Genomic DNA, 14,318 nt, shown 5'->3' with positions numbered 1-14,318 from the left:
TCACTATAATGAGATAAAATCTACTCTACAGTAATATCAGAGTGTAAACCCAAACAACAATGGACTTCGTAGGATTCATCTGGATTTACAATGAAATAGTAAATAAGAGCAAAATTAGCCCACTGCATGGAGGAAAACAGTTGACAGTAGTTGTATTCATAGTCAATTATGGCTGGTTATAGCTGGTTTGTGTAGCATCTCACATTACACAGGAAATAAAATGCAAATAAATGAAATGGATGTGAGTTTACTCCACCCAATGAGAACTCTTAATACATAGTTAAATGCAGAACCTGTAATACATGCAGGGCAGGATTGTGATCTTTGTTACAGTGGCATAAATCCAGAATAATTCTACTGACTTCAGTTATACTAGCATAACCGAGGTCAGAATCTTACCTGTACAGTTTGAGACAAGGCTGCTACAGTATCTTTTTCCTGTAGATTGTGAATATTTTCACTATATATTATTGGTGATCTGTGTGTTGGTGTTTCCAATTTGCAGGTGACTGCTGGCTATTAGCAGCTATAGCTTCTCTTACACTGAATGAAAAAACATTAGCCAGAGTTGTACCTCAAGATCAAAATTTTGGACCGGGTTATGCTGGAATATTTCACTTTCAGGTAAAACAGCATAAAATGCAAACACTTCTAGGGGCTGGGTAGCTAAATGCACAGTCCATTTAGTGGCAGGGTTGTCCGTTTGCTGTAGAGTTGGATTTCATAGTGTTTAAGGCCAAAAGAGACCTTTAAATCATCTAGTCCAGAGGTTCTCAACCTTTTTCTTTTTAAGCACCCCCGCTACCCCCAACATGCTATAAAAGGTCCACAGCCCACCTGTGTTGCAACAAATGTTTTTCTGCATATTAAAGTGAGGACTGACATTAGGGGTAGCAAGCAGGGAAATTGCCCAAGGCCCCACATGATAGGGAGCCTCGCAAAGCTGCATTTCTTAGGCTTCAGCTTCAGCCCCGAGTGGTGGGGCTCAGAGCCCCAGGGCTTCAGCTCCATGCAATGGAGCTTTCGCTTTCTGCCCTGGGCCTCAGTGAGTCTGATGCTGGCCTTGCTTGGCAGGCCCCCTGAAACCTGCTCACAGCCCCCTAGGGGCTCCAGATCCCTAGTTGAGAACCACTGATCTGGTCTGACCTCCAAATGATGACCAAGGCATTCAATGCAGTACTTGCTAAACTCACCTTAAGTGAGAGTCTTGAGAAGAAACCTAGAAAAATTTTAACTTCCCACAGTCACATACTGTTTTTCTATTATAAAGGGAAATACAGAGTTCGAAATCATGGCATCATCTCAGGAAGGTTTAAATACCCTGGGCCAAATTCTACGCTCAATTATATGTGTCCAATCCCACTGCCAGGAAGTCAAAGGGGTAACATAGCTGTAATCAAGAGAAAGACTTGGCCCTACAGTATATGTGGGTTTTAAGATGGCTTGAGTCACATGATATTCTATATCTAGTTCAGATCAAGAAATATCGAACAATTCCTAACCACTTTTAATATCTATGTATCTGACTTAGTTCAGATTCCTGCTCCATCTAAATAGTCCAATATAATGTAATAGAGAGTGATAATTTTATACATTTTTAAAACAAACTTCGAGAATGTAATATATAACTATAGGTGCTCAGATACCATGGTGGTGGGCATGATATAAGAACATGGATCGAATAGAATAGATCTCTGCTATAGAATTCTTTAGGTTGATTTAAAAATTCTATATAAATGGTATATTCTGTTAAATGTTACAGATTTTTAGAATAATTTATATAGAACCCTACTTAATATCTGTAAAACTCTATTGGATTCTACTGGAGTTTATCATAAGGACTGAAAGAAATTGTGGGAGGAAGTACAAAATTCCTGCCTGCTTTGAATCCAGACTGTTACTTACTATTTTGTCGCATAGCACTCAGTGTCCTTCAGTTTGTAATGTATATGTTAACTGAAATCTGTGCCAACACACAGCTCTCATATGAATTCAATATAGTTTAAATAATTTATTACAGTTTATGACACTACAGCATGTATGGAGTGGCTTAGGATCAGGAAATTGATGCATTTCCAGGCATGACAGTTTGTGTCTATGGGGTTTCACGGCAGCTTTGTCTATGTGTTAGGGTGACCAGATGTTAAGGGGAAAATATCGGGACTGCCATGGGTGGGGGGGAGGGAGGCATTTTTAAAAAAAAATTTTTTTTACACTTACCCATCCGGGAGTTTGACAGCAATTCGGCGGAGAGCCCTTCAGTCGCGGACGGTCTTCGGTGGTATTTCGGCGGCAGGTAATAAACTTTGCCACCAAAGATAGAAGCACCCACAGCCGAAATACCGCTGAAGACTGTCCGCAACTGAAGGACTCGCCGCCAAATTGCCACCAAAGACCAGAAAACAAAATATTGGGACAAATGGCATCCCGACCATACTCTGGCTGGGATGCAGGACAAACTCTTCAAAATCAGGACGGTCCCAATTTTATCGGGACGTCTGGTCACCCTACTTTGTGTCAGGTTAGAAAATAGAAGCCCACCAGTTTCTTTATTGACTTGATTGAGAAGAGGCTTAATAGGAGAAATGTGGTGCTTACTTGGGCCAGATTTCACCTGGCTCACAAAAACGGTGTGTTTTTAGTCTTATAACAGCCCCCAGATGTTACTGAGATAGTTTAGGAGCATGGGAACATGGTAGTTAGAGAGGCATGCTAGCCTTATGAAATATTACAAGTTATCAAACAATTCTCTCGCCCTCCATTCAACACAGTTTTGGCAGCACAATGAGTGGCTGGATATTGTTATTGATGATCGATTACCCACCTTTAAAGACCGCTTGGTTTTTCTACACTCGGCTGAACACAATGAATTCTGGAGTGCCTTACTGGAAAAAGCCTATGCCAAGTAAGTACTACCTACCTTTGGTGTATGCATTGCTCAGTTTGTCACACAATGAAAATGGTCAGCTTTTCTTTGTTCAATGCATTTTCCTCAGCCTTGACCTGGAGATACTATGTCCTAAATTAATCCCCGATGGATTGATTTAACTTCCAGTAATTTCAATGGAGAGACTCCAGTTGGCTTCAGTGAGAATTGGATCAAATCCTAAAACCTGCTCTTTGTTTTTCTGCTGAGAGCGCTAATAATGATGCCAACTCTTATGGCTAAAAACTGGAATAAGACTATCTATTGGTTTTGCATCCAGCAGGCCACTGAACAACTTCAAATATTGTCACTGCCAGTCTGGGCTGGATTTGAACCAATAATGAATTAGAAATTAGGATGAGGAGGGGGCAAGGGGCAACAATGTAATTAACAAGCTGGGACTGAGATTCTCCTCTCGCTGAATCCAGTTTTTACTTGCTTGACTTCAATGGAGTTACTGCTGGTTTACACCAGTTAAATAAGAGAGAATCAGGCTCCGTGTAAACTAAAAAAGTTTTTAAAAACATTTCTAACTACTGATGTCTTTTTTTCAGACTGAATGGGAGTTATGAAGCCCTAAAAGGAGGCAGTACACTAGAAGCCATGGAAGATTTCACTGGAGGAGTTGGAGAAATGTACGAAGTCAAAAAGGCTCCAGAAAATTTCTATGAAATCTTGGGAAAAGCTCTTGAAAGAGGTTCAATGGTGGGCTGCTCTATTGATGTAAGTAAAACACTAGAGAGGGTGTAGTTTTGTGGGGGGTATTAATTAAGTAAAAAATTTTTAAAAATCCAGCTGAAATTAATAGCAAATATTTTGCAATAGTAGCAAATAAGCACTGCAATCATTTATAATCAATAGCTGTAATCTAATGTACGTGCAATACCAGTTTAGTCATTATGGCAGCTGCTCAGAAGAAGAAATGAAGCTGAAATCCAATGACTATGTGCAATTAATTTATGTATGGAATGTGTGTAATAACAGTGAATTTTATTTCATGGACCCATCCACCTGACCTGGGTCAGAGTTAAATCTGTTCACGGTCCTGTCACAGGGTAGGAGTCAGTGTCTACTGGCTTCAATGATTGCTGTTACAATTTTTGTGCCATTATTATTTTTGTTTCCAATCTGGAAGTAAGCTCTGTGTGAGCACAGAGGCCTTTGCAGAGTCAGTGCCTGAGTTTGTAAATTAATGTTGTTGTTCGTGAAAGATACCAGATTTAAGACAATACTGGAGGGTTGGCAACCCTATTTACAACACCATAGAAGAGGTACCACATGGGCAGCGGCTGTAAGCTTACTTACACTACTCTGCCAGTGTCTCTTATATGTGAGCTAGAGGAACCTACCATAGGGGTAAGAGAAGATAATTCACTCACCATTCCCACTAGATTCTTGGTCTTCCCCCCTGGAACTCTGGGAGCATTCCTACTGATGACAATCTTAGTAGAAAGTCCCATATTGTGAAAAAATAGAATGATTTTTTGTGTGTGGAGAAAGTGTCTTCCCTAAAAGACTGTGCCAGTGTGCAGTATAGTAGGAAAAGGAAAAGCTATACTGTCATTCACAGTACCTTTTAGTACTGCCGCTGACTTCTCCGTGTATCTAGCTGCGGCGGGCCAGGATACTGACAGAGTGTCACCATGTACAATGTCCTCTCAAGGAAGGGTACGTCAAAGTGTATTTTCATATTTCAGATTAGCAGCGCAGCTGAGTCAGAAGCTCGAACCCCTTTCGGCCTCATAAAGGGTCATGCTTATTCAGTAACTGCCATTGACGAGGTACGTCCCAATTGTTGCTATGTTGACAGTATGTGGTGGAGAGTGGGCTGGCAAGGGGTACAAACTCAAGTGGTGGAAACCTTGCACTGGAGAGTGAACGGTCACAAATCCTGTTCTCCACACCTCCTGGATGCAGTTTGTCTGGAGAATTGGAGTGGCTGCACTGTACAAGGAGAGGACAGGATTTTGGCCAGCCACACAGAGCATGCCCCTTCTCCCCCCATCTAAGGTGATGTGCCCAGCTTCTTGTGCCTAAAGGAACTTAGGGAGTGATGCCTGGGAGCCAGAGGACTGTATGTATCTTCTGGTTCTTCCCTAGAGCTGAGTGAAAGTTTTCAACTAAAACTCTTCTTTGGCAAAAAAATGTCAATTCTGACACACTAAAATATCTTACAAATTTGCACTGATTTCACCAAACTGATTTGGTTGGGAAAAAAAATTATGTAAAAACTAACACGTTTAGTGTTGACATTTTGTAAACAAAGCGGGTTGATTTTTTGGCTTAAAACCACTTTTTATTTTGAAATGTCCTTTCCTTTCATATTTTAGAAATTAAAAATATTTTCAAATGCACAAAATTGAAACAGCATGATTCATTTGGGTTAAAGTAGTTTACTCAACCTGAAATATTTTTTTCAACTTTTTGAGGTTTGCCAGAAATATTAGACAATTTTATTTCCAGTTTGGCCTGAAACTTTTTTTTTTAATTTACAGCAAACCAAAAACTCCATTATTCACTCAGCACCACTCTTCTCCCCTATGAAGTGAAACTAGAATTCAACCCCGGTGGGAGGTTTCTCCTTCCTCTCCACCATCCCTTCTACCCTGTGCACATTTGCTCCTGCCGAGTTCCCCAGTGCCCAGCAGAGTTATCCAGCCTATCCACTCTGGAGGAGATTGTCTCTTAGTTAATGACAGCAGCCAGCCAGGGATTATTTATTACAGTAGCAATAGTCTCATTATATTTTAAGGCCACTCAGGAGTTTCTCTGTTTTTGTCTTCTTTTTTCTAGGTGAGCTACCGAGGCCGAAAGGTGCAACTCATACGGCCAAGAAATCCATGGGGGCAAGTGGAGTGGAATGGCCGTTGGAGTGACAAGTTAGTTTTATGTATAATAACTATTTGTATTGCATAAAGGTCAGACTGATGAGGAGGGAAGTCTAGTCAGTGTTCTGTATATAGTCTTCTGTAGTTATTTGCAGCTTAAGCTGTTTTTCGGCCTTTTCTAATTAACAGCCTACACATGCAGAACAGGGCTGTTGTCATAACATCCTGACTTCAGTAGTGTTAAGACTGCTCAGTTAACATTTAAAGAGGGATTGTCAAGATTGTTTCGTCCCAAAATGTAGGTACTGCTAAAAATAGAAACATAATCCATTATTGATATAAATGTCATTATTTTTAAGACAATTCTAGTGGAAAATGTATAATTTGTATTATTTAAACGTTCCCCTGCAGTATTTGCAACACAAACATCCAAACACTATGCTATTATATGAGAGCTGGAAAGTGCTGAGGTAGTGTATAGGAATTGGACAGTATCTCTTTAAATATTTTGTGAGCCCTCTAATGGCACTCATTGTGTTCTAAGTTTCTGAAGCCAGAGCTCCAGGGTATATATGTAGGTTGGCTTTGCATGTTTTGTGTAGCTATTAAAGACCATTGTTTGGACCACACTTGCCTGTGTGGTTCCCTCATATTACATTTGCTGTGTAAAGAGCAAAAGACCCAACAAATGCCAGCTGGGGAAAAAGTGAAACTCCCTAGTCTCTTTCACTATCCTATCTGGATGAAATGAAAATAATAGTCATTTTAAAAGCAAACAACATAAATGGTAAACAGTAGATTCTATTTTGGATATTCCTACTAGCTATATTTTTCATGTCTGATTACATTTATACATGGCCTGTGTCCGAGATCACTTAAATTGCTTTACCTCCATTGTCTTCAACTGAGTTTTTCCCGATTTACTCTGGTATAAATGAGAGGAGACTCAGTTCCATAATATATCCTGACTGCCGCTTTAAAAATGGTGAAATAATTAGCAGACTTGATAAATTTCCAGAAGTGATTCAAATATCCCTTCTCTTAAAACTATCAATAAATAAATCCCAGATGTTTACATTTCTAAGTGTAGTTACGATCCTTTGTAAATTCCAAAAATGGAAGAATAGTTGATCAGTATAATTAGAGATGATTAAACCTCAAAAGATTTAGCAGTTAAGCTTGGAATAGGTATCAGACCATTTGAGATTTTTATCCAAGGTGCTGTATATGCCAAAAGGGGCTCTGATTCTGCACGTGGAACTGCTAATGCAGATCACAGTGTCCACACAGAGTCCTATGAAAGCCAGTGGGACTCCATATGGGCATGGGAGTCTACAATAACATGTTGACTTGCACGCCCCCTCCCCAACTCCACCCCTTCCCCAAATCCCCGGCCGGCTTCCTCCCTCAGGCTTGCCTTGCAAACGTGCTGGGAGGGAGGGAGGAAGCAGCCAGTAACGGCACTCATAGGAGGCAGAGCAGAGGTGAGCTGGGGCCCACGGGCGCGGGGAGTAACCCGGGGGGGGCCAGGAACCGCTTCCCGCCCCAGCTCACCTCCACTCCATTGCTGCCATCCCCCGAGCGTGCCACATCTCCCCCCTCCCTCCCAGGCTTGCTGCAGGGAAGCAGAGGTGAGCTGACATGGAGGGGGTGGAGGTGGCAGCAATTTTTTGAAGGCCCGGAGTGGCAGATTTGTTAATCTGCCCCTGACTGCGAGAATCATTGCAAACACAGTGGTACTGTTCAATACAGCAGTGTTGTAACCTCAAGATTTTACATATGATTCTGCTTCTGTCTAAGTAGATGGAAAGTTTGCCGTTGGTTTTAATGGCAGCAGGATCAGGCTCCTTAAAGGCACCTGTTGTGGCTACTGCTCAAATAAAATCAATCTGAAAGCGGTGTAATCTGCTAACATATCCAGCTGCTGTCTTTGAGTCTAGGGAAATGAAGTGCTTGATAGCCTTGTAAAGCCTGACTTTGTTTCCTTGTAGTTCTTCTGAATGGCAGTCAGTCAGCCCATCGGAGCGAAAACGCCTGTGTCAGACAGTGCTAGATGATGGAGAATTCTGGTATGGTACCCCTTTGAATTATAAATGAGAATAAATACAGTAAGAAGGCAGGCCAAGTGAGGCAGAGGAGGATAGCTCTGAACTGGGAAATTAGTGCTTTAATCCAAAGAGGGGACTGGTACAATACAACCTGATATAAGTCACTCTCAGTTTACATATTCTTAATAACAGAGTATATCTTTAAGATAGAGAATCCTGTGGCACCTTATAGACTAACAGACGTTTTGGATCATGAGCTTTCGTGGGTGAATACCCACTTCGTCAGTATTCACCCACGAAAGCTCATGATCCAAAACGTCTGTTAGTCTATAAGGTGCCACAGGATTCTCTGCTGCTTTTACAGATTCAGACTAACACGGCTACCCCTCTGATACTATCTTTAAGATGTTTAAAATGCATACTTAGCAACTGGCATTAATATATTTAAAACATTGTGAATTCTAAAGTTCTCAAGATTGAAATGAATGACACCGTGATTGACTTGTTTCCTGAAGGAGTTAATCAGACACAGGTGATTTGCACAATGTAAGGAATGCTTCAAAAACAAGTCTGGCAAGTTTTATATTGTCTAAATACTCCACTCCTGTACATCACATTTCATCTTACTAATGCCATTTGAATTGGGTGATTCTCTCAATGCAGCATTTGCCACATTACTTCTTATGTGCCACACCTGATGAAAGAATGACTCATGAGGCTACCCAAATGCTCTTTGCATATACTATGTGTGCTGTGCATCCTTAAGGACCTGAGAGCAGTGAAATCAGCACAGAGCAGCCTAACAGCTTCCGAAGAGTTTTCAATTGTTTTTTTCTCATATTTTGCTGTCATTTAGAGCAGTGTGGTCTAGTAGATAGAACACTTGACTGGGACTCAGGGGACCCATGTATTATTCCAAGCTCTGCCACTGGCCTGCTGAAGCTGACCTTGAGCAAGAAATGTCGCCTCTCAGTGCCTCAGTTTCCCCATCTGTAAAAGGATGCTGACCTCCTTGTAAAGCGCTTTGAGATCTACTGGTGAGAAATGCTATATAAGAGTTAGGTATTATTTAGAATTCAAAACAGCTTTGACAAATTTGAGAATTAGTCTGAATTCAATAAGATGAAATTCAGTAGAGATAAGCATAAAGTTCTCCACTTTGGAAGGAAAAATCAAATGCATGGCTATAAAATACGGAATAACTGGCTAGTGGGGTAGTACTGCTGAAAAGGATATGGGGGTTATAGTGGATCACAAATTGAATATGAATCGTCAATGTGATGCAGTGGTGAAAAAGGCTAATATCATTCTCGGGTTTGTTTATAGGAATATTGTCTGTAAGGCATGTAAGGTGATTGTCCGGCTCTGCTTGGCACTGATGAGGCCTCAGCTGGAGTACTGTGTCCAGTTCTGGGCACCCCACTTTAAGATAGACATGGAAAATATGGAGAGTCCAGAGAAAAGCAACAAAAATGATAAAAGATTTAGAAAATCTGACCTATAAGGAAAGGTTAAAAAAAAGTGGGCCTGTTTCGAAAAACAGTCTTGGGGGGCAGGGACCTCATCATAATCTTCAGATATGTTAAGGGCTGTTACAGAAAGGACAGTGATCAATTGTTCTCCATGTCCACTGAAGGAAAGATGAGAAATAATGGGCTTACTCTGCAGCAAGGAGCAAGGTTAAATATTACGAAAAACTTTCTAACTATAAGGGTAGTTAAGCTCTGGAATAGGCTTCCAAGGGAGGTCATGGAATCCTCATAACTGGACACCTGCCAGGGATACTCTAGGTTTATTTGGTCCTGCCACAGCACAGGGAACTGGACCTGATGACTTCTCAAGTTCCTCTACAATTCTGTGATTCTGCTCAACATTTTAAATGTTCAGATTGTGAGCTCTCTGTGCTATGTGTACAGCACCAAGCACAATGGAGTTGAGGGGGTCCCTAGATTCTACTGCATTAGACGTAATAATAAGATTTAACCATTATTAGTTAATTATTAATTTCAGGGATCTCAACAGATATTTACTTTGCAAACTATTACATACTACGCCTGAAAATTAAAGGGAAAAAAAGAAACAAACAGCTCGCTAACAGTTTAAAAACTGGAGCTATTCTATAGCTTCTGGTTATGACTAGATTTCATGCATATCTCAGAGCACATGGATTATGTGCTACGTTATAAATAATAATAGGACCTACATGTGGAGGTTTTTTCTGTCATGTTTAACCAATTTATTCTCATGCATTGTATGTGGGCTCATCTCAAATAGAAAAGGGAAATTTGTCAAAAAAGATAAGGCAGTTTAAAGCAAGACAAAAGATCAAAGTAGCATAAAGTAAACTACAGAAGGCTGCATGAACTGTGTTAAATATGGATGAAAACACATTTTAAGACATTTTAAATGGGAAATATGTTTTTGATAAGAATTTTTGTCTCTTTTACCTGTTGGGTTCCTGGTAACTAGGAACTGGTAAGACCTTCAGGGTGACATGTTCAGAGCTAGATTCTGATCTAAGTAACTTACAAAGAGTTACTCTGGATTTACACCAAGAGTAACTAAGGTCAGTCCTGATAAGGGAGGGTAGAGAGGAGAGGCAAATTCCACATTCATTATTGTGCTTCTACCAGAGGGGAAAGATAAACCCAGGGGCTAATCAGCTTCTAATTCTCTCTGTCTCTGCCTCCCTCCCTCTCTTTCAAAGATGTAGGGCCATATTCTGCTCTCAGTCACCCCAGTGTAAATCCAGAGCAACCCCAACGAAGTGCTGATAAGTACTTCACACGTACATCTGTGTAATGGAGAGCAGAATTTGCAATACTTGGCCCAAAAGACATAAATTATGCAAAACGGCCAGGAAATTTGTGCCAGGTACACAAAAGCAAAAGGGGTTGTTATTCAGCCCTTATTCTCAATGTACCAAGGACAGACGTGAGATGCTGGAGTGCGCCTGGTTTGCAGAGCTAATAATACATTGGAGGGAGACACAGTACAAAAAGGGAGACACAGACAGTGAAATCAAACTGTGTCATTTGCTCCCTTATCAAAAATGTGCAGTGAAAAGTTTCTAGGACAACGTAAGTTAAAGTAACCCTAGACTCCTATTACTCATTCTGCAGAATATGGAATCTATTATACCTGGTGGGCCTGTGATGTTGCTACCCCTGTGTGCTATTGTGAGGATCGCATCCTGTCAACACCCACCCATACACATTGCCTGGAGCACACTGGCTTTTTCCTCCTATTCATTTGTGTCATTCAGCCACTATGGCCCAGATCTTCAAAGGTTGATTTCAATGGGTGTTAGGAACCTAAATATCTTTGAGGATCTAGGCCTACCTGCCCAACTTGATACCTGGTTTCTGCTACACTGTTTTCTTGCTCTATTTCCCATGCTATCCAGCAGCGGCGGCTGTATTGCACACCAGTCTCTGACTTGGTAAATACTTCCCCTACTGGTTCTTACTCCAGTTCAGTTCAGGTCTGAGTGCCTACCCATTCACAGCAAGCAAAGTGCCAGTGGGCCCCTCCAATGTCTTGCTGCATATTGGGCTGTCTGCATGCTTCTTGGTATGTGGGTTGGAATGGGCGCACACAGTGTATCACACTTGGTGATAGTTCTATTTTGTCAGACTTTTTACCCCCTCTGTACTATTTTTCCTCTAAAAAGGATCACTGGGCCCAGGAGCTGTGAGACTAGAAGACAAAAGCTTCTCACACCAGTTTTACACTAGTGTCATTCTGTTGGGGTTGATTCTGCTCTCTCCCTGATGCTGGTGTAAATCAGCCATAACTCAGATGAAATCAGTGGTGTCTGCCTATATATAAAAGAGATCAGAATCAGGCCCATTGGAGCCAATGGAGTTACTTATGATTACACTTGTGTAACGGAGAGGAGAATCAGGTCTCTGGGGAGACATCTTCAGCTGCTGTAAATCAGCATAGCTCCAATGATGTCAATGAAGCTACATTAATTTACAGAAACTGATGATCCGGCCCTATATTCTGATACTCTGCATTTTGAAATGGTCTGTGGGAGTAGTTTCTGCCTAGGCTGCTGCTTCTGTTCAGTCACTAGTGTGATGCACTGATTGGTTTCTCTTCCTTTCATTTAGGATGAACTTTGAAGACTTCAAAGCACATTTTGATAAAGTTGAGATCTGCAACCTCACCCCAGATGCTCTTGGGGACAATGCTACCAAAAAGTGGGAGGTGACGGTCCATCAAGGGAGCTGGATCAGGGGTTCCACTGCTGGAGGGTGCAGAAATTTTCTAGGTGAACAGAGATGTCTTTAGAAAAATTTCACACTCCCATGGAAGCATCCATTATAGACACAGAATTCTTCACCCCATTGTAACATCCACAAGCATGTCTTGAATAAGGCCAGAGGAGTCTCAACTAGCTGAAACCCAGCAAAATATCACAACAGTTACTAGAGTTCACTTGAGAGAATTAATTTTCTTTGCCTTTCAGTTTTGTACACCTCTTTCTCCTTTCATGTACATTTGTGCAAACTAGGAGTAACTCCACTGAGGTCAGTTACGTTACACCCGTGTCAAAGGGCTATAAGTGAGAAGAATCCAGCCCTTACAATCACATTCTGATCATGCTGGTGTAGACTTAAAGTCGCTCCCCTGATTGAATGGAGTTATGCCAAATTTACACCAATATGAATGAGATCAGAAGTTGATCCTTTGTGCTTTTATATTTTCAACAAAACCCCATTTAATTGTCTTGTAACTTTCATCTCCGATTTAAACCATTGCTGTTCAATGAGATTTTGGGTCTAAATTCTGCTGTTGTTTATACTAAAATCCAAGTCCCTCAGGATTTGGCTCTTTGTCTGCAGAATTGCATTGAAATCATCAAGATACATAATGGAAAATGGAAAAATAAAACAAGCATAAACCCCCCCAAAGCTCAAATTACTCTCTATTGTCCTTTTTGGCTCAGTTTAATTTTTTTTGAGGTGAAAAATGTCTGTGTTCTTTGCTTTGGCAGACACCTTTTGGACCAATCCACAGATCAAGCTGCATTTGACAGAGAAAGATGACAGGCAAGATGAATGCACGTTTATAGCAGCTCTGATGCAAAAGAATCGACGTAAACTCAGGAAACTCGGTGCTGAAATGCTGACAATTGGTTATGCTATTTATGAGGTACTTGGTATTTTACGATGTAGTAGCCATGTTTGCTCTTTCTCTCTCTCTCTCCCTCCTTGTATCTCTCTGTGTGTCAGTCTAGATTTCTGCATCACACCCATTGCTGTGGTATCTAATCACTTGCATTCTTTAAATAATGATGAGAATGGTAGCTTTCCCTTTAAAATGTCCTAATATTGGTGCAGAAGGGCTTTGCCAAAATGGATTTTCTCCATCCTAGAGCCCCTGCAGACAATGCCTGCCTGACCTTAGAGTCTGAGAGCTAGATTCCCCTGGCATCCAAGCTCCATCCAGCACAAGAGAGTGGGGTGGGAGGAGTGCCAGGGGCTAATGGTGACTTCCTGATCCTGAAGCCAGTGAATCATGCATGTATCTGGCCCTATGATTCTAGATCAGGAAGGGAGGTGGGAATCTGACATGTCTGAACCACGCACATCAGTTTCTTTGCATACAATAATGAATAAACCTGAAATCCCTGCTTCAAATTCTATTGCAGAGCCCTAGCAAAGATGGACATTTGAACAAAGACTTTTTCAGATACCACCCTTCCAAGGCAAGGAGTAAAACCTACATTAACTTAAGGGAAGTCTCTGACCGAGTCAAGTTGCCACCTGGGGATTATGTTATTGTTCCTTCTACTTTTGAGCCACACCAGGAAGCTGACTTCTGCCTGAGAATCTTCTCTGAGAAAAAAGCCATCACCGAGTAAGTAATCAGTGGGGAGTGGTCAGTCAAACAGATCTCCTGCAACGTCCAAAGCACTCACACACCAGTCATGATAACTGGGTTTTTAAAGAACCATGAGAGATTCCTGAGGGCATTCTCCCCATCTTGCTCCAGGCAAGAGACACCAAAGATGAAGAACCATCCCTCCCATCCACTTCCTGCAGTGCCCTTGCCTGCTATGTGAGGCTCCCAATGAAATAAATGGAGTTCATTGCCAGAGCAACTCTTGTAATTAACAAAAGTTAACCTGTGGTGCTGTGCACTAGATCTCAGCCAGGGAAATCTAGTAAACTAGGCTTTTCCCCTTTTCTTTTTGTTTGTTATTATAGGGTGTGTTGTTTTTGTTTATTGGGGGGGTTGTGTGGGAGGATTGGCAGTTTTTTCCCAACGAAGTAGGGAAGAAAGAATTAGACGAGTTTTTGAACTCTGGTGAACGCTTCTATTTCAGGAGGTCCTAAATCAGAAACCCCTTTTCCAATACACTTTAAATGTGGTAGAAAAATTCTACCATGACTCCAGACTTAATTTTCCAATTTTTAGCCCAGTCTGGCTATTTCTGTGGGTATTAGGAGGTGGGGAAATCAGACTTGTAATGAAAACTCAATTGCAACCTTAACCGTGAAG

General features: G+C 41.3%; 1 protein-coding gene and 1 long non-coding RNA gene across 2 annotated transcripts in view; one reads left to right on the top strand and one right to left on the bottom strand.

Annotated features, from left to right (window-relative positions):
* Positions 1–14,318, bottom strand: part of LOC142046593 (uncharacterized) — a 782,351-nt gene that overhangs the window by 732,341 nt on the left and 35,692 nt on the right. The window lies entirely within an intron of this gene.
* CAPN9 (calpain 9) overlaps positions 1–14,318 on the top strand; it is a 45,771-nt gene that overhangs the window by 15,492 nt on the left and 15,961 nt on the right. The window contains exons 3-11 of the mRNA XM_032806403.2: positions 506–624; positions 2,772–2,905; positions 3,481–3,649; positions 4,624–4,707; positions 5,720–5,805; positions 7,746–7,823; positions 11,921–12,081; positions 12,808–12,965; positions 13,465–13,673. Of these exons, the coding sequence (XP_032662294.1) occupies positions 506–624; positions 2,772–2,905; positions 3,481–3,649; positions 4,624–4,707; positions 5,720–5,805; positions 7,746–7,823; positions 11,921–12,081; positions 12,808–12,965; positions 13,465–13,673 (1,198 nt within the window). The remainder of the gene's footprint in view (positions 1–505; positions 625–2,771; positions 2,906–3,480; positions 3,650–4,623; positions 4,708–5,719; positions 5,806–7,745; positions 7,824–11,920; positions 12,082–12,807; positions 12,966–13,464; positions 13,674–14,318) is intronic.

This window comes from Chelonoidis abingdonii, chromosome 3 (assembly GCF_003597395.2).
Source record: "Chelonoidis abingdonii isolate Lonesome George chromosome 3, CheloAbing_2.0, whole genome shotgun sequence".
Taxonomy (NCBI): Eukaryota; Metazoa; Chordata; order Testudines; family Testudinidae; genus Chelonoidis; species Chelonoidis abingdonii.
The sequence above is the reverse complement of the archived record's forward strand: the minus strand, read 5'-3'. Positions and strand labels throughout refer to the sequence as shown.